Source organism: Epinephelus lanceolatus, chromosome 5, assembly GCF_041903045.1.
Source record: "Epinephelus lanceolatus isolate andai-2023 chromosome 5, ASM4190304v1, whole genome shotgun sequence".
Lineage (NCBI taxonomy): Eukaryota > Metazoa > Chordata > Actinopteri > Perciformes > Serranidae > Epinephelus > Epinephelus lanceolatus.
In genome coordinates, this window is record NC_135738.1 from 38,070,670 (window position 1) to 38,091,387 (window position 20,718).

A 20,718-nucleotide genomic window follows, 5' to 3' on the forward strand; every position below is an offset into this window, starting at 1 on the left:
GTACAGAGCTGCACCAAGGACAGGAGGGAAGCACTTTGACCAGCACTGAGGAGCGGGACGGTGCGTGCTGCGTTTTCTATTGGAAGAACAACTTGGGGATTTCGGTGCAAGCCTCAAACTTATCTGTGAGGACGGAGGACGACTTGTCGGGTCAGCATGGCATCTCTCATGAACTCTGCGTGCCTCCTCTTCTTGCCTGTTGCTCTGCTACTGAGTAAGTACTGAACATATTTGCGTGATTCTGTGGAAAAACTTGTGTTTCTGAACAATGCGTAACTTCCACTGCGGCAGTGGGGATGTTTGGAGTAGTTCTGCCTGCGAGTCATTGCGCGTAATCGGATGGCACGGATGCATATCTGGACTTTGACTGAATGTTTATGATGCCTGTTCAATAGTCTTCTGTTGTAGCCTTCGTCCCCTCATCTTTTAGACTTGACTCTGTCCTGCATCTCTGTGCGCTGCAAGTTAGAGTGTCCCGTAGCTTCACACATTCATCTCCAGCATCCAGCGGAACATGTGCCTCTGCTGCAGGAGCCATCCGATCAGGGAGAGACCATATAGAAACTAATAAAAAAAATAGCCTAAAGGTTGTGGATGCAGCAGGAGGAGTGATCCCGTAACACTGGAATATGATATATTCCCCCCAGCTTTTAATACTGTTGCTAAATGGTAACTTTATTAGGCTATAGTAATAGTGCAGCAACGGTAGATTCATTCATGTTAACTAGGCAGATGATGGGAACCTTATGTCAAACCTGCAGTGGAGGTTTCTCTTGGGATTCCCATCGACCACTTTGCAAGTTTAATGAAGTGAAGTGATAAATTAAAGGGGTGCTCCAGCAATTTCATACTGCACTTCCTTTAAGTTGGGGGACTCAGACAGAGTGGGAAAAGAATGGTCAGAATCAGTACAGCAGAGGTTGTGATATCCTGACTTTACAAGGATAGCTTGGATCCCAGAAGTCTAAGATTCAAATCATCAGTCGGAGACCCCTCAGTCAACTAATATTCTTCAAGTCAAGCAGTCTTTTTATTTGTTTGTCATTGAATGAGCTGTGCACTTCAAAGGACATGTCCTTCCTCACATTCATCTGCAGAGTGAGTGGCCCTTGATTTCATGCTGCTCCGGTACAGGCAGCTGCGGTCCCCAGATCCAGGGTGAGAGTGAGATGGAGGCAGCTGAGGCTCTGCCTGCTCAGGCTCCGAGATAGCGTTATCTTCTGCCTTCTGCTTTGAAGTGGTGAATTCATAGCTCTTTGCAACTTTATACGATACTGTCTGTGGCTTTTGTTTGATATCTAGTGTCAGCAAATAACATTGCACCTTTACGATCTGTAGCAAGTGTAGTTAGCACGTATAGACTTGGAGGGCTAGCTTGGCTTGTTTAATGTTTAATGTGATGGTCCCTGTCACCCTGTGGTGACTGTGGCTCAAAGGAGGAGTGGGTCATCCACTAATTGGAAGATCAGCGGTTTGATCCCCGACTCTTCTAGTCCACATAAAGAAGTATCCTTAGTCAAGACACTGAACCCCAAACTGCTTGCGATGCCTGTTCTATTGGTGTGTGAAATCATGTGAATCGTCACTGAGTAGCAGGTGCCACCATGTGTGGTAGCCTCGGCCACCAGTGTGTAACTTTGTGTGTTAATGGGTGAATGTGACATGTAGTGTAAAAGCACTTTGAGTAGTTGTAAGACTAGAAAAGTGCTACATACTTTAAGTGCAGTCCATTTACCCTGAACGTCCCACCAGACCCTGCTCAAACTCTCAAACTCTATATGGAAAAAACTCTGAGTCGGGTACAGCACTAGTATAAGGTTCTGGGACTGCACCATTACCACACCAGCACACGCCTGTTGCGTGCCAAGAGGGCGGGGTCTGCACACCATTTGACAGTTAATGTAGTATGCAGATACAATGGATTTGCCGCTAAATCTCAGCAGCGAGACAGAGTCAACATTCAGGCTTACATAAAATCATTTTTTGAACATTACTGTTAATGCAGGCAGTTATTTGTTAACAAGAAAAGCTTTTGCCCTGTTTCCTCAGCTGAAAATTATGTGATTGCTGCCGATGACTGATAGATTGCACTCCCCCATATTAAGGGGGTTCCCTGGCGCACTGAAATGGAGTGGACCCACTTTTCCATAGTCAGTGTATTACAATCAATAGATGTCACTTAGCAGCCCCCAGCTTGGTGAAGTGGGCAGGAATACCGACATGGAAGCCTGGCAGTGTACTGCTGTGGATGGGGCAGCAAGAAAGTGTGTTTTAGCCACTTAAAAAAAGTCCAACCTAAAACAATCTATAATAGTTTGTGTGTAAGCGATTTAACAGTGGGGAGCTAGAGCCTTTATATCATTCTCTTCAAAGCCAGAATCCACTGAGAAAAAACAATAATTTAACACTGCTGGACACGGGAGCTGCTGGTTTACCGATCACTTAGTATTTTTTGTGTTATTGAGAGACTATGGCTGTTAAAAGGGTCAGTTCAGATTCACCAAAGTCACACAACAACACAAACAAACTGATGGAGGCAGCAGTAGAAAAGCAGTGTCCATGTTCAGTGGGCCAAAATTACTGTTGTCAATGGAGTCAGGTGGCGGATTACAAGAGCATTGATGGGGAATTGAAGCTGTTAACACCCCCCATCACGGAGCCACCTGTGTATGAGTAAAGTGCCAAAAATGTTCTCAATATAGTGCACATTTAAATTGTTATTAATTTTTTAAAGTGGCATAAATAAACCTATGCAGCTGCCCATCCACAGAAGTACATTGCACACCTTCCATGGTGGTACGCCTGCCTGTTTCTCCAAACTGGAGGTGTGCCAACAGACATTTACTGTCGGTAATACACTGACTATGGATAAGGATCTCTTGCAACCCCACCTCAAAACATCTGAACTATCACATTAAGTCCATAGAATAGGTCAAGCTCCAAAAACACTGGATCTTACATTTCCCATAATGCAACTTGAAAGCACATTTCATCAGACCCTCGTCTGGTGAATGCCCACATCTTCCAAACTCCATGCCCTCAGTTTGTAACAAAAACGTTTTGTTAAAAATCTATAAAGTCTCTAGAATAAAGCCAAGATAACCTAGGTTACATCACTATGACATCATCGTGGTTATTTGTTAAATTTTGGAAAGCTCCCTCCGGAGCCACAGGCGACGTTACACAACTGTTTTTTTCAGGCTGCATAGTAGCCTACTCTTCATGATGAATAAGCTGAACTTGAGGTCTGAAATTGGTGGAGTGGCTCTTTAAATGAACAAAAATACTATATTGGTCATCTGAAACAAATCTAATCTACTTTAAACTACACTATATGTTAAAACCAATCATCGTCATCATTGATCGTCGTCCCATGCTGCTGTGGATGTCAGAGCAATGTGGAAGAGGGGGTAGATGGGATGGGGCTCCCATGGGAGTGTGACACCGTGAGGGGAAAGGAAAAAAATGTCCCACGGATGGAGATAAATGATGAATGAATCACATCTGTCCCCCTCCTCTTGCACAGCAGAGTCTCTGGAGACTCCGTTCAGCCCCGCATCTGAACCTGACGGGGAAACACTTCTGTGCTGCTGTCATCTCATTCGCTCACTCTGTCCCTCATGTTACTCTCACAAAAGGAAAAGAATAGGCTCGTTACGTATTAATACAGGCTGATATTTTTACATGAAACTCTTTCTTTGTTCCTATCAAAATGTGTGCGTGTGTGTGTGTGTGTGCTTATGGCGATATGTGTGTGTATCCATGAGCGGTGCTCGCGGTCACCTTTGACTCTGACTATCATTAGTCACAAATTCTATAAATAACATAACTGAAGATCAAAACCTGTTTGAAAAAATATCATCCTTCAATTGCAATTGCTTCAAATACACTGAAACAGTTATTAAAACATAAATTGGCTAGGATTATTAATAGGACTAGTATTTATAGCTGCCTTTGATCACTATGGATCTTTACAGCACAGAGCTCTTATTTTCATGTGTCATACAGGAGCACATTAGTGTGGAAAGTCTTTCCCGTTTGTTTTGTAAGTCGGCTCTCAGTCACATGGGAGGAATTTCACAATATTTATACAACATTCTGCAAATGTTGCAAAAAAAAATCAAAATGTTTCTCAAAGGAAAAAAAGGAGGGGTTTGAAGCAGAAGAGTGAGAAAATTTAATCTGCTCAATATGCACACACATACAGGCGTTTTATGTTTTGGGTTTGGCTCTCTTCCTCAGCAGCATCAAAGGGGTTGTTCTTAGGTGTCTCTGGAAATAAAGGAAAAGAAAGAAATGACACACTGATTACATCATAAACAAAAAGCTATTACTACAAAACAAGAGACCTTTTTTTTCACAAAAGATATTTAGACATGTCACAGTGGGGAAAGCTAAGGTGTGAAATATAAAGCCGTTGATGACTGTATTCAAGTTAATTGCTTCAATTAAAAGGTTCTGGTCTTGTACATGCTGTGTGCCAAAAACTGCAGTTCTTTAAACGGCCACTTGAGGCTGAGCCAAAGGGATAGTGCACCCAAAAAAGGAAATTCAGCCATTATCTACTCACCCATATGCCGATGGAGGCTCAGGTGAAGTTTTAGAGTCCTCACAACACTTGTGGAGATCCAAGGGGAGAGGGGGTAGCAACACAACTCCACCTAATGGAGGCTTATGTTGCCCCAGATTCAAACGTCCAAAAACACATAATTGAAACCACAGAATATCTCCATACTGCTCGTCCGTAGTAATACAAGTGTCCTGAAGCTGGCTACAGTGAGGCTAAAAAAGTTCAAATGACGTTTTTCCGAACAACTTTTTATGTCGGGGCTTCAGGACACTTGGATCACTACGGACGAGCAGTATGGAGATATTTTGTGGTTTTAATTATGTGTTTTTGGACGTTTGAATCTGGGGCGCCTTAAGCCTCTATTAGGTGGAGTTGTGCTGTTACCCCCTCTGCCCTTGGATCTCCGCAAGTGTTGTGAGGACTCTAAAACTTCACCTGAGCCTCCCTCAGCATATGGGTTATTTTTGGGTGCACTATCCCTTTAGTCCCCATAGACACCAATGTTGAAATGCCCAACTTTACAGCAGAAATAAACATGTTTACAGCCTGGTACAAAATATGTTTTTTGTCTTTATAGCTTATTTCCTTTTTCATGACAACTCTAAGGGGGTGAATATTTATTTAACTCACCTGTTTACATTTTATTAAGGCTTAAAGTTATGCATAATTAATGCATAATTAAGGGCGGGCTGCTTTGAGTGACTGTCTACTGATAGTGTCCTCGGCTTTTAAGTCAGATCCACCCTTCACTCCTCCTCAGCACCAGCCTCTTGCCCAAATATGATCACATCTGGCTCCAAAAAACAAAGATGGTGATAGCCAAAATGCCAAACTCAAGGCTCCAAAATTGGAGTCCAAACACCAGTGGTTGGCATCTCAGTAGCAATGCCCATTATTTTTTACAGTCTGTGTTTCCTACTTCAAGGAATGTAAAAGTCTCTGTTGCAATACTTGTGCCTGTTGCGGTGGTTACCTGCAGCTTCCCTCTTGTATTTTGTTTGGTTTGATAGGCTAATTGGGCCAAAAGGAGAAGTGCCGCCTTACCTTAACAAGTATGACTGTGCTCTGCAGTTTGTAGGCTTGTGAATAAGCAGATCTGCACCCAGCCAGTGCAAAACTGTTAATGAGCTTCTTCTTTGGAAAAACACACAAAGAGTACACACTCAGTCCAAAAACAAGATAGTTCACAATGTCCGGATATGTAGACGGAGGCCTGTAATCCATTCTTGGGCTGACATCATGGAAGCCATGGATCTGTGTTGTTTATCGTGACTAGATCGTCCCAATACCTCTGCCTGGCACTGTGATTCAAATTCTTCTAGTACAGTTCCTTTTCTTTCTTTTTTCCTTTCTCCATCGGATTTGACTGATGACAGTTTTTAGTCAAACAAAACAAAAGGTAAGCGCATAAACCAGCATGGCACAGGTAGATTACAAGATTGTGCCCCCGTCCCAAAATTTAAAGGTGTAGTATAATTCTGCAGAAAGATAACTGATTTAATCTCATTTCCAAGTCGTCAAATACCGACACTTTGGGTTTGAAGTTTAGTCTGACTACCAATTTAAGGATGTTGGTATCAATATACGGGCTGGAAAACAGGTTAGTGAACAGTAGAAGGCAGCATGGAGGCCAGTGAAAATGTTATGGTGGTTGATTCTTTTTTATATCTCTTGCTCATTCAGTCTCTCTCTCAACATTGGTGCCGACATTTTGAATAAAATGTTTGAGTGCTGCTTGGATGGAGATGAATGGTATTACGTGGTGTCGCGTCATTGCATTGTGGCGGTAAGATTAGTGTGCCCACCTGTCATATTTCTGTCACTGCTGATGAAAGCCAATCGTAGCTGGAGCCAATGAATACCCTTAACTACTGCAGAGTCATTTGTCCAGAGAGTAAATACTGATTATAACCTCTACCAAAAGCCAGATTTTAGCATGTGTTAGTGGCTTAGTTGATCAGTGGGAAAGAGTTTTAAGGTCATACAGTAGATAAATGCTAATGTCAACATGCTAACATGTTTACAGTGGCAATGCTCCAATATCAATGTTTTATTATGGTTGCCATTTTAGTTTAGCATGTTAGCACACTAACATTTGCTAATTAGCACTTAATACAAACTGTTAAATATGACAGTTTGCTGCTTTACAGGGGTTTTGTGCCAGTAATTCCTGGACTCCCCACTGGTTGCTTGCTGTTTTTACACTTTGTTTGTTGTACAGATTAAACAAAAATTTGTGGGTATGCATTTGTTACCTTTGGACTGAGCCAGGCTAGCTGTTTCACCATTTCCAGTCTTAATGCTATGCTAAGATAACTGGTTCCAGGTACATTTTTACTGTAGAGACATGAGAGTGGTTTCAATTTTTCAGCAAAATCTCGACAAGGAAGCGAGTAAGTGTGTTTCCCAAAATGTCAAACTGTTCCTTTAACTTTATCTCAAAGTGGTAGTATCGAATATAGTTAATTTATTGGAACACAGGGAGCCTCTTTCTGTGTCTGTCCTCCTCTCCCGCTGAGTTTCAGTTATCTGTTTGTCTCCTCTGTCTCAGCTCAAAAAGCTGCAAGTATCAGGGCCAGAGACACAGAGAGGTTTCCCCTGGGTGCAGGTCTCCTCTGTGCGTCATCAGCGCCCCAATAATCACATTAAAAGGACTCCATGGGCGATGGGGAGAATATATTTGGCTTTTAATTGTTCTCCTCAGGAAACGCTTCCTAACCTCCCTCTCTCTCTAAGTTCCCCCACAGTGGGTCGACTGCAGTGCTTTTTGGAGGTGTTTTTTTTTTCTTTTCTTTTTTTAAATGCACCACAGACACATGTAGTGGAAGATTCCTCATTAAAATAGGTTTAAAAGTCTCGTGGAAAACTGCCTGCGCTTTCCCTCCGTCCTCCCTCCTTTCCTCCCCGTGCGACTCACAGAGATCACAGTCTCTGCTGCTGAGCACACACACACACAGCTGTGTCCACCACACTGCACACTTTCCTTTCCTTCTTCCCCCCTGCTTCCTTCACCCCCCTCTTCTTTCCTTCCTTACTCCTAGCAAACCTCATTTCCTCGTTTCTCTTACTTCTCATGTCTCTGCAGTCATTAATATCTCTATGCCATCCCTCCATCGCTCCTCTTCTTTTTTTATTTTATACTTGCTCATCTCTCTGCTTCTGCCTCTTTCATCATCTCCTACTCTTTTTTTCTTACTCTTTTCTGTGCTTCCTTCGTCCTTTTCATCAGGGATTCACAAATATTGATAAATGTGATAGCAAGAATCCTGCGTCACATGTGTCAGATCAAAGCAGAGCTGCTTAATTTCCAGGATATATATATTTTTTAAATAGAAGGATCTTAAGAGATGTCCTGGGGTGAGATGTACAGTATATAACCCATGTGGGCCAAACGGTCTGACTGACATGTGATCTCAGGAGATCACAAGTGAGGAAACATGGCAGCAGTGATTACTCTGCACCAAAGATGGAGCGAAAATAAAGGGACCATTGAGACACTTGTCCCTCCTCTCATTCACTTCCACTGAAGCCTAACCTGACTGACCACGTGAAAATATCATCCAGTAATCATTACAAGTCATTAAAACAGCTTCTGAAACAGCTCACTGTGAAGATGCACACTGTAAGTCCTGACTGTACAAGACAAAGCAGGTAGCAGCTGCACCTGTCTCCTCTTTCAGTCAGTTCAGTCTGAATAATCCTGAAGCTGAACAGTCTCCTGAATCGTTAGTGTCACTGTGTCTCAACTTTTGCATTGGAGCTCTACACACTGGGGACTGAAAGTCTGAAAGAATATTAAAAAAAACCTCCTGCATGGAAACTATACAATGTTTAAGTTTAGTAAAATATTGCAATTATGGCATATATTCATTCTGGTTAAATCTGCGAGAAGAAACTTTTTTTTGGCAACTTGAGGGCAGCAGGATTAAGTTATGAACACAACATTGAGATAGTACCTTTAAGTTGATATGGCAAACTTGTTTGCAAACAGTCGCTTGTTTAAGCAACACATGAATAAGCAACTGCCCGAAAACTTTATGTGAGCGCTGAGAGTGAGCCAGAAGAGTAAAGTTGCGGGCCAGACGGCGAAACAAAGAGCTGAAACTCAGTATAAAGCCAAAGGTCTAAATCTCTATAGTTTCATCACTACGAGCTCTTTCATGTCATCCCACTGTTTTCACATTATTATTTGATTCATTTTTATTTTACAAATACCAAATGTAGCTACTTTAAAGTTATAATCTGACATTGTCATGAAATCAAACCCCATTTGTTGTACTATTTATGGTCAGCATTTAATCAGCAATAGCCTTTCAATGTATTTACAGTCAGTGATTATTCCTCTAATAGTCATTTTTATTGAAAGTTGCGCAACGGCTTAAGGAAGTTATGACAGGCCGCAGTGCACACTATTATGACTGGCCCTAGTGCACACTATCGTGCATGTATTGTCTTGATGCAAATAGAGACTTGACATTGGGCAGCATCAACTTACATATTACCCAGCAATCATCATGGCATATCTGGGAAAAATATCAAAGAAAGTAAGAAATTAATAATTTCATTGATTTTTTTTTTATTGTATATTGATAGACTTTATCGCTTATATAGATAGAAGCATATCATTTTGTTTTAGATAGCTACTGACTATTTAGAAAAAGAAAAAGAAAAAACCATGACATAAATGTGTTTGCCTTTTTAGCAAATGGCACCATTTTTAAAGTAATAATAGCATGTGTATCCGTATATCCGCAGCGAATCTCACAAACTATTGGTCCAGTCAGCCTAATATGTTGTGTGTACATTTATGGCTGTATGCTATAGGTCTCCCATGGTTGCGGTGATTCACATTTAATGAAAAAGCCTGTTTTATTGGCTGCTTTATAACATCACTGACTGCTGATTCCTCAATCCTCTTAAGTGGTTAGTAGGGGCTGCAAGTTTTCCAGAAATTGTCTCGGCTAAAAACAACAAACCTTACTGTCTGTTCCAGGCCACATTTTGGTATTTGTCGTGGCTCAAAAACTGACATCTATATCATACCTGATACGTTGTGATCCACTAAAGTTAGGCACAATACTAGATAAATAAGTCAGTTGTTTTTTTTCCACCTGTTTTTCCTAATCTGCCTGGTCCTATTTCCTCCCCTCCATCTTTCAGCCTCCCATCTCCTTCTACCTTCCTTCACATCCCTTCCTCAGTCTCCCTGTTTGTGTGATCTTATCTTCAGCTTCCAATTGTTAATGAACATGCAGACACCCCTTGTTGGTAGAGTAATGCCTACATACACACACACACACACACACACACACACGCACATAATTAACAGACAGAAGGATATGTGAACATGCACATACGCACTTAAATCTTTCAAAGGCCCTTAAGCCCCTCTAAGGGCACACTTGAATCTTACACCAACAAACACACTGAGCACATATACAACAGCATATGCACAAATGTTACACACTCACACAAACACACATTAGCGCCCTGCATTTTTTTTTTATCTGCATCTCCTTGATTTCCTTAGGGGGGGATTGTTTTTGTAAGTGTGTGTGTATGTAAGCAAAGTGTGACAGTTTTTATGCGTACACACGTGTAGAATGAAGAAAGGATTGGATTTAGACAATTAAAACCACAAGTTTTGAGTGTGTGTGTGTGTGTGTATGTATGTGTGTGTATGTCAGAGTTTTCCTAACAAATACCAAGTAATGAAGTACCAGCAGAGCATGACTCTCTTTTCCCTATCCACAAACTACACTGAGCATGAATATTCATACACACACACACACACACACACACACACACCCCACACACACACACACACACACACAGAGTTTAAAGACGCTGTATGGCATGCACCCACACATATACTGTATGAAGGAGTCACTGTCCTCTGTTGTAATCAGTCAAATTGAATTCATCTCCTGTTCTCACTGTGTGGTCATGTGTGTGTGTGTGTGTGTGTGTGTGTTGGCATGTAGCTCCCCAAACCAAAGTTTTAATCTGAGTGCATATGCATATATGGGTGTGTGTGTGTGTCTACACTAATTCTCCCAAACCCCTCTTCCCACAAACACACACACACACTCTTCACCCTGCAGTGTGTACAGAGAGCATATAGGAATATTATTGGCAAGAAGGAGAGGGCTGGTTGTCCAAGGTCAGCGGAACTCTTGTCTTTTAGTCAGTCTCCACATCCCACACACACACACACACACACACACACACACACACACACACAGACATATACACAAATACACAATTCTATAGGGAAGCAGTGCAGAGAGCGTTCCCTTTCAGTCTGAAAGAAGCAAGGGAAATAGAGAAAAGTGAAAAATTGCAATGTAGTTTACAGAAACACAATACAAGCGAAGAGTTAGAGAAGTGTTATGGAGGTGAGTGAGAGAGGCAGAGGACAAGCGGAGAGAGAGGACGAAGAGAATAAGATGGAGAGAAGGAGGAGGAGTGAGGGATAGAGACGCAGGGAGAGATCAGGACCTGTATTTATCAGGCCTGTCAGAAAAAGGCAGACCATCATGGATCACTGACCAGAGCCTCCGGACAATTCAATTTAATAAGATCTGAAGCAAAAGGGAAAAAAAAGAGAGAGACAGAGATCCTGCAAAAGCTCTCCAACTGAGGAAACTTTGAATAAAACCCAGCAGAGAGGAACGGAAAGACGGAAATGGAGAAAGAGAGACCGATAACACAGAAAACCAGCAGTCATGTCGAGTGAAGGACGAACGGGGTGAGATCCATTTGCCACACAGGTTCAAAGGAGGAAGACTTCTTTGAGTACATCAGCAGCGTAAACAGAGACAGGGGGGCATGTCGCAACTGATGATGTCGTCATTAATCAAAATGTAATCAGGCTTCCCTCTAAATGGGCCGAAAATGTGATAACGCCTGTTAGTGTAATAAATGGCCAGATTATGTAGCATCTTTAGATTGATAATGCTCTCATCTTATCCCTGATGGGCAGACCATTATCCAGCAACACTACACTCAGAGAGGCTCTGCATGTGAGCAGGAGCAGACTGGCGACCACTGCAGTTCGCTAATGCACTTTATGCACAGCACACAGTTTGCTGGTGTTGTTTTAAAGCTGCAATAATTGATTTTTTGTCCACTTGGGAGCAACTGAACTCGTTGTATACAAAACACTGACATATTTTCACCTATAAACAATTAATTATGGCTAACGTGTTCTCAAACAATTGCCTATTTAACTCTAGCAGAAACAGAGCAACATTAGCATTTATTTGGAGTCTTGTTTCTGGCCACCTGACAAATGGTAGTTAAATCTTTAAACTCTCCTTAATCCGTTTGGATCTCTTTTAACTCCTGAGGGAGATATATCTGTTTCTTTAGTTGCTAAATGGTCCACTATGTTCATCAGCTAGTTGCTAACTTTGTCTGATTGCTGTTTGGTGCTGGGCAGGCAGTCAGTAAGAGTTTTCACTGAAAACAGCTGCCTGCTGCTGTAAAAGAAGTCTATGAGAGTGGTGTGTAAACCTGAAGGTTAAATGATGTGTCGAGCTGAGAGGAATTGAAGAGTCAGGTGAAAATTCTCTGTGCGTTCATCACTACAAGGGCCCCCTTTCCCCTGGAAACATTAGCTCCTTTGACAGTAGCCCCTTTTACACTGCCAGATTTTCTGTGTGTTGGACCGTTTTGCCATCAAGCTGTGAGCATTTAGACACACAGAGCCGGATTGGCGATTTGATCCAAGGTGCCCAATTTTCCGCCTCGTAGGGTAGTCATATTGGCAGAACCTTTTTGGTTTAAACAGAACGAGGCAGCCTTCCACCATGGGAGGGGCTGTTGATGACTTGTGGGAGGAGCTGTTGATGATGCCGCACGTGCGACCCACTGGCAGTGGATAAACAGGAAACAGCTGATAGCAGGAATGAGCAGCTAGTATTAGTAGCAAGAGGGAAACGCAAACCTGACAGACACTGTAAAGATGAGCAACTGGGGAGACAAGGAATTGCGTGCCCTCCTTGCCCTCACAAATGGAGAGGCCATTAAATGATGGGAACAGTGAAGGACAGGCCAGCCGCGCTTTCTTCGGAGTACGTCACTGTTTACGTCATACGCTGAGCTACACGTTTTGTTACTTGCTCACGCCCCGAAAAATGCACATGTATAAGGTATAGGTAGGCAGCATTTTGCCCCACTCCTCAATTTTGTTTTTATACTGCCAATGCTGAAAGAAGACTGATTGGGCTTTCCTGCAAATTTGCACAATTCCTGTCTAAAAAGGGCTACTGCCTCTTCAAGGTGGGAATTTCACACTGTTATGCTGCCTCACCATCACAAACGTGGAATGGGGTGACAAAGTCAAAAGCAACATCAGTATAGACATGACAGTGGGCAGGACAGGATCATGGTGGCACAGGTGTGAGGTTTTGATGATGTGCTATGTGTGTGATCCACTTTTTTAAAGATGTAGCTGATAGCAGTTAGCAGCTAACTCAAAGAAGAAGAGCAGCAACCAAAAATGTCCACAAATTGAGAAAACAATGAGGTGAGGTAGCTCCTTACGAGAACGAGAGCAACTGCTATATAACTGAGACGGTAAATTATTCGTGGTGCCATGTTAATGCCATTGTGGTTAGTTTAGAAAGCACTGCTGGCACATGTTTTATGTCACATTAGAGTCACTCTTGTGCTACGTCACACCCGTCACACCAAATGTGCTTCCTCAGAGCCAGCATGCTGTCTAAAATCATGTCGCTGTTGTTTGGTTCTGAGTTAAAATTCAAAGACAAAATAAAGAAGGGACTTCACAGTGGCCCAAAAAGGGCTATTCAGTGACTGTTGTTTGAATGTCCACTCAAGATGCTCCGTTACTGTTCAAAAATAGTTCCAAAATGAAATTTTTCTGTGATGTTACCTGGCCGTCAGCTGGACATCCTTCCTGAGCATCCTAGATACATCTAAATATGACAACAAACATGAGCTGAACTCAAAGATCTAAAACATTTTCTATACACACAAAAGACCATTTCCCTCAAATATTGTTCACAAATCTGTCTAAATCTGTGTTAGTGAGCACTTCTCCTTTGCTGAGATAATCCATCCCACCTCACAGGTGTGGCATATCAAGATGCTGATTAGACAGCATGATTATTGCACAGGTGTGCCTTAGGCTGGCCACAATAAAAGGCCACTCTAAAATGTTCAGTTTTATCACACAGCACAATGCCACAGATGTCGCAAGTTTTGAGGGAGCGTGTAATTGGCATGCTGACTGCAGGAATGTCCACTAGATCTGTTGCCTGTGAATTGAATGTTCATTTCTCTACCATAAGCCGTCTCCAAAGGCGACAATTTGGCAGTACATCCAACCGGCCTCACAACCGCAGACCACGTGTAACCACACCAGCCCAGGACCTCCACATCTAGCATGTTCACCTCCAAGATCATCTGAGACCAGCCACCCGGACAGCTGCTGCAACAATCGGTTTGCATAACCAAAGAATTTCTGCACAAACTGTCAGAAACCGTTTCAGGGAAGCTCATCTGCATGCTCGTCGTCCTCATCGCGGTCTCGACCTGACTGCAGTTCGTCGTCGTAACCGACTTGAGTGGGCAAATGCTCACATTCGATGGTGTCTGGCACGTTGGAGAGGTGTTCTCTTCACGGATGAATCCCGGTTTTCACTGTTCAGGGCAGATGGCAGACAGCGTGTGTGGCGTCGTGTGGGTGAGCGGTTTGCTGATGTCAACGTTGTGGATCGAGTGGCCCATGGTGGCGGTGGGGTTATGGTATGGGCAGGCGTATGTTATGGACAACGAACACAGGTGCATTTTATTGATGGCATTTTGAATGCACAGAGATACCGTGACGAGATCCTGAGGCCCAGTGTTGTGCCATTCATCCACGACCATCACCTCATGTTGCAGCATGATAATGCATGGCCCCATGTTGCAAGGATCTGTACACAATTCCTGGAAACTGAAAACATCCCAGTTCTTGCATGGCCAGCATACTCACTGGACATGTCACCCATTGAGTACGTTTGGGATGCTCTGGATCGGCGTATACGACAGCGTGTTCCAGTTCCTGCCAATATCCAGCAACTTTGCACAGCCATTGAAGAGGAATGGACCAACATTCCACAGGCCACAATCAACAACCTGATCAACTCTATGCGAAGGAGATGTGTTGCACTGCGTGAGGCAAATGGTGGTCACACCAGATACTGACTGGTTTTCTGACCCCCCCAGACCCCTCCAGTAAAGCAAAACTGCACATTTCAGAGTGGCCTTTTATTGTGGCCAGCCTAAGGCACACCTGTGCAATATTCATGCTGTCTAATCAGCATCTTGATATGCCACACCTGTGAGGTGGGATGGATTATCTCGTCAAAGGAGAAGTGCTCACTAACACAGATTTAGACAGATTTGTGGACAATATTTGTGAGAAATGGTCTTTTGTGTATAAAGAAAATGTTTTAGACCTTTGAGTTCAGCTCATGAAAAATGGGAGCAAAAACAAAAGTGTTGCGTTTATATTTTTGTTCAGTGTAGATATACATAAATCATATAGGCCTAAATGTCTTTTTTATATTAAAAAAAATGGGCATCGAGTAACGCTAGTATTTGGACGTGGAGTAGTCATCACAATGTGGCTGTCTGATTGCGACCATTTCACAACCAAACCAATAAATTGTCGATATCATTGTATTAAAAACAAAAAAAAACAAAGATTCAATTCAATTTTCAATTTATTTCAATTTTATTTATAAAGCCCAATATCACAAATCACAATTTGCCTCACAGGGCTTTACAGCATACGACATCCCTCTGTCCTTAAGACCCTCACAGCGGATAAGGAAAAACTCCCCAAAAAAAACCCCTTTAACGGGGAAAAAAAAAAACGGTAGAAACCTCAGGAAGAGCAACTGAGGAGGGATCCCTCTTCCAGGACGGACAGACGTGCAATAGATGTCGTACAGAACAGATCAGCATAATAAATTAACAGTAATCCATATGACACAATGAGACAGAGAGAGAGAGAGAGAGAGAGAGAGAGATGCAGGTAATGACAGTAGCTTACAACAACATTAATGAAAGTAATAATATTATAGTTCTGGCTACTGTGGTACAATATGTTGAAAGTATGTATTAATATCAGACAGTATACTTGTGTGACAATAGTCATATGTGTATAATAACAGTAGAAGTATGACTAATGACTAATGATGGCAGCAGCAGCAGGAGGCATCTGGCAGGACCACGGCAGCAGCACAAGCACACACGTCACACTGTCCAGGCACCGCTGCGGTATGAGTTATTCTGAGAGACAGTGGAGCACAAAGGCTCCGGAGAAGAAGCCGAGTTAGTGACATCCAGAATGGCCGAGTTAGCAAGATGCAGTAATAGGATGAGAGTGAGAGAGAGAGAGAGAGAGAGAGAGAGAGAGAGAGAGAGGGAGAGAGAGGGAGCCCGGTGTATTATAGGGGGTCCTCCGGCAGACTAGGCCTAAGTCAGCCTAACTAGGGGCTGGTACAGGGCAAGCCTGAGCCAGCCCTAACTATAAGCTTTATCAAAGAGGAAAGTCTTAAGTCTAGTCTTAAATGTGGAGACGGTGTCTGCCTCCCGGACCGTAACAGGAAGATGATTCCACAGGAGAGGAGCCTGATAGCTGAAGGCTCTGGCTCCTGATCTGCTTTTGGAGACTTTAGGGACCACGAGTAACCCTGCGTTCTCAGAGCGCAGTGTTCTGATGGGATAATATGGCACTATGAGCTCTCTAAGATATGACGGAGCTTGACCATTTAGAGCTTTATAAGTTAACAGTAGGATTTTAAATTCAATTCTGGATTTTACAGGGAGCCAGTGCAGAGAAGCTAAAACAGGAGAAATATGATCTCGTTTCTTAGTTCCTGTTAGTACACGTGCTGCTGCATTCTGAATTAGCTGGAGAGTTTTTAAGGACTTACTAGAGCTACCTGATAATAGAGAGTTACAGTAATCCAGCCTTGAGGTAACAAAAGCGTGGACCAATTTTTCTGCATCTTTTCGGGTCAGGATAGGCCTAATTTTCGCAATATTACGCAGATGAAAAAATGCAGTCCGTGAGGTTTGCTTTAAATGAGAATTAAAAGACAAATCTTGATCAAATATTACTCCGAGGTTTCTTACGGTAGTGCTAGAGGCCAGAGCAATGCCATCTAGAGAAACTATGTCATCAGATAAAGAGTCTCTGAGTTGTTTGGGGCCAAGAACAATAACTTCAGTTTTGTCTGAATTTAACATCAGGAAATTGGTGCTCATCCAATTTTTTATGTCTTTAAGGCAGTTATGGAGTTTAGTTAATTGATTACTTTCTTCTGGCTTCATCGATAAATACAACTGTGTATCATCCGCATAACAATGGAAATTTATAGAGTGATTTCTAATGATGTTACCTAAAGGAAGCATATATAGAGTAAATAGGATTGGTCCGAGCACAGAACCTTGCGGAACTCCAAAACAAACTTTGGTACGTAAGGATGATTCATTACGAACGTCAACAAATTGAAAACGATCAGATAAATAAGATTTAAACCAGCTTAGTGCTGAACCTTTTAGGCCAATTAAGTGATCCAGTCTCTGCAGTAGAATTTGATGGTCAATTGTGTCAAACGCCGCACTAAGATCTAATAAAACAAGAACAGAGACGAGTCCTTTGTCTGAAGCAATCAGAAGGTCATTTGTAATTTTAACTAGAGCTGTCTCAGTGCTATGATGCACTCTAAATCCTGACTGAAATTCCTCAAATAAATTATTATCCTGGAGAAAATCACACAGCTGGTCTGCGACTACTTTCTCAAGGATCTTTGACATAAAGGGAAGATTAGATATTGGTCTATAGTTGGCTAACACCTCTGGATCCAGGGTGGGCTTTTTTAGGAGAGGTTTAATTACAGCTACCTTAAAAGACTGTGGTACATAGCCTGTTAATAGGGATATATTGATCATATCTAATATATGAGTGTTAACTAAAGGAAAGACCTCCTTAAGTAGCCTAGTTGGGATGGGGTCTAAGAGACACGTTGATGATTTAGATGAAGAAATCACTGCGGTCAATTCTTGAAGAGAAATTGGGGAGAAGCAATCTAAATATATATTAGATTCTACAGCTGTGTTTGAGGTTAGATAGGTAGGCCTACCATCCGAGGGCAGGAGGTCATGAATTTTGCCTCTAATAGTTAGAATTTTGTCATTAAAAAAGCTCATAAAATCATTACTGCTAAGGGCTAAAGGAATACAAGGCTCAATAGAGCTTTGACTCTCAGTCAGCCTGGCTACAGTGCTGAAAAGAAACCTGGGGTTGTTCTTGTTTTCTTCTATTAATGCTGAGTAATAGTTTGCTCTGGCATTGCGGAGGCCCCTCTTATAAGTTTTGAGACTGTCTGTCCAGATTAAACGAGATTCTTCCAGTTTGGTTAATCGCCAATTCCTTTCAAATTTTCGCGATATTTGTTTTAACCTACGGGTTTGAGAGTTATACCAAGGAGCAAACTTTCTTTGCTTTGTTTACTTCTTTTTAAGAGGAGCTACAGAGTCGAGCGTTGTTCGCAGCGAGCCTACGGCGCTATCAACAAAATGATCAATTTGGGAGAGGTTAAAGTCGGCATGGGAAACCTCTGTTACTGAAGGTATTGGTATTGAATTTAACGACGAAGTAATCTTTTCCTTAAATTTTGTGACAGCACTATCTGATAAACATCTAGTATAGTAACTGTTGCTAAGTGGCGTGTAATCGAGTAAAAAGAAATCAAAAGTAATCAGATAATGATCTGATAGCAAGGGATTCTGTGGAAAGACTTTTAGGTTATCAATTTCAATTCCATACGTCAGAACTAGATCGAGGGTATGGTTAAAACAGTGAGTGGGTTCATGTACACCCTGACTGAAGCCAATGGAGTCTATTAATGAGATAAACGCGGTAGCCAGGGAGTCATTATCAACGTCGACATGAATGTTAAAATCGCCTACAATAATAACTTTATTTAAGAACTAAACTGGATAAAAACTCTGAGAATTCAGATACAAATTCAGAATACGGGCCAGGAGCACGGTACACTATAACAAATAAAAGTGGCTGCGAGGTTTTCCAGGTCGGATGTAAAACACTAAGAACGAGGCTTTCAAATGAATTATAATCTAGTTTAGGTTTAGGGCTGATTAACAGACTAGAGTTAAAAATGGCTGCAACTCCCCCTCCTCGGCCGCTGCCTCGAGGAATGTGGGTATTATTATGACTGGGAGGAGTGGACTCATTTAGACTAACATATTCATCTTGACACAGCCAGGTTTCAGTGAGACTGAGTAAATCAATATGATTATCTGATATTAATTCGTTTACTAACACTGCTTTAGACGATAGAGACCTGATATTTAACAGTCCGCATTTAATTCTCCTGTTTTGTCTTTCTGTCACAGAAGAGGTTTTTATTTTTATGAGGTTGTTATGCACAACTCCTCTTTGTTTAATTTTAGATTTAAATAATTTAGGTGGTCGGGGGACAGACACCGTTTGTATAAAACTATGAAAACTATGGCTGGGTAACTGAACTAGAAGCTCAGAAAGGCGTTTAGGACTGCAACTCTCTGTCCTGGTCTCAACTCTGGGTTGTCAGGGATTTAAATTACTAATAAAATTTGCCAGGTTCCTAGAAATGAGAGCAGCTCCATCCAAAGTGGGGTGAATGCCGTCTCTCCTAATAAGACCAGGTTTTCCCCAGAAAGTTTGCCAATTATTAACAAAACCCACATCGTTTGCTGGACACCACCTGGACAGCCAGCGGTTAAATGATGACATGCGGCTAAACATGTCATCACTGGTCAGATTTGGGAGGGGTCCAGAGAAAACTACGGAGTCCGACATCGTTTTTGCATATTCACACACCGAGGCAATATTAATTTTAGTGACCTCCGATTGGCGTAACCGGGTGTCATTGCCGCCGACGTGAATAACAATCTTACTGAATCTACGTTTAGCTTTAGCCAGCAGTTTTAAATTTGATTCAATGTCGCCCGCTCTGGCCCCAGGGATACATTTGACTATGGCCGCTGGTGTTGCTAACTTCACGTTCCTCAGAATAGAGCTGCCAATAACCAGAGTTTTATCCTCAGCGGGTGTGTCGCTGAGTGGGGAAAAGCGGTTGGAAACGTGAACAGGCTGGTGGTGAACCGTGGGCTTCTGCTCGGAGCTGTGCTTCTGGCGAACCGTAACCCAACCTCCCGGCTGAACGGGAGTTACCGGAGGACAGTTAGCAGAGGCTAAGGCTATGCTATGTGGCTCCGCACCGGCTACAGGGGGCTGGCTAACTACCGCAGCTTTTGAATGGTTTTCCATGGTGCGGAGCCGCGCTTCTAATTCACTAAGCCTCCAACGCAGCAAATAAGCTACACTTATTACAATTACCACTGTCGCTAAAGGAGGCAGAGGCATAACTGAACATTTGGCACACCGGGCAAGAAAGAGCAGGAGAAGGAGAAGCCATGGCTAAGCTAAAGTAGCTAACAAGGCTAAGAGCGTGCAAACAACAGCTAAGAGATTAGCGAGAAAGTCGTAGAAAGAAGGAGAGCTATAAGTGCTTAAACAGAACCAGTGTGGGTTATGACTTGAAGTAGACGTTAAAGCAGCGTTAAAGCAACTGAGGTGAGAAAGCAGGCTAGCAGAATTCACCAGAGCAGTACAGAGACACTGTCACAGAAACACCGGAAATGACACAACTCGCTTACCGCAATACGTCAGCACGTGAGTGGCTTGACCACTCATGCAATTGTAGAAGATACATGCAATTGTTTTTTTCGTGGCAATAATGGCGTCCAACTGGGACCATTTTTGGCCAGGGACATGATGTCCAACCCTTTGCTGGGAAGACACATTTGATCCATCATTAATATAGAGATATTGATTAATGCAGCTTTAATAAATATATAAAATAATACATATAAAATGCTAATTATATGTTCCCTGCGTTGGATTACTTATCTCAAGCAAGTTTAAAACCTGTTTTTTATACTTTTGTCATAAACCGAATATGATCCAGTGACTGGAACCATTAATTAATTCCCAGCAGATGGTAAGAAGTATGATCTACAAACTTTTGGCAAGCTTTGAAAATGGTCATTAATAA

At 42.3% G+C, this 20,718-nt stretch overlaps 1 protein-coding gene across 1 annotated transcript in view; it reads left to right on the forward strand.

Annotated features, from left to right (window-relative positions):
• nrn1la (neuritin 1-like a) overlaps positions 1 to 20,718 on the forward strand; it is a 115,394-nt gene continuing 94,676 nt past the window's right edge. Inside the window, exon 1 of the mRNA XM_033634424.2 lies at positions 1 to 214. Within this exon, the coding sequence (XP_033490315.1) occupies positions 157 to 214 (58 nt within the window). The 5' untranslated portion in view covers positions 1 to 156. The remainder of the gene's footprint in view (positions 215 to 20,718) is intronic.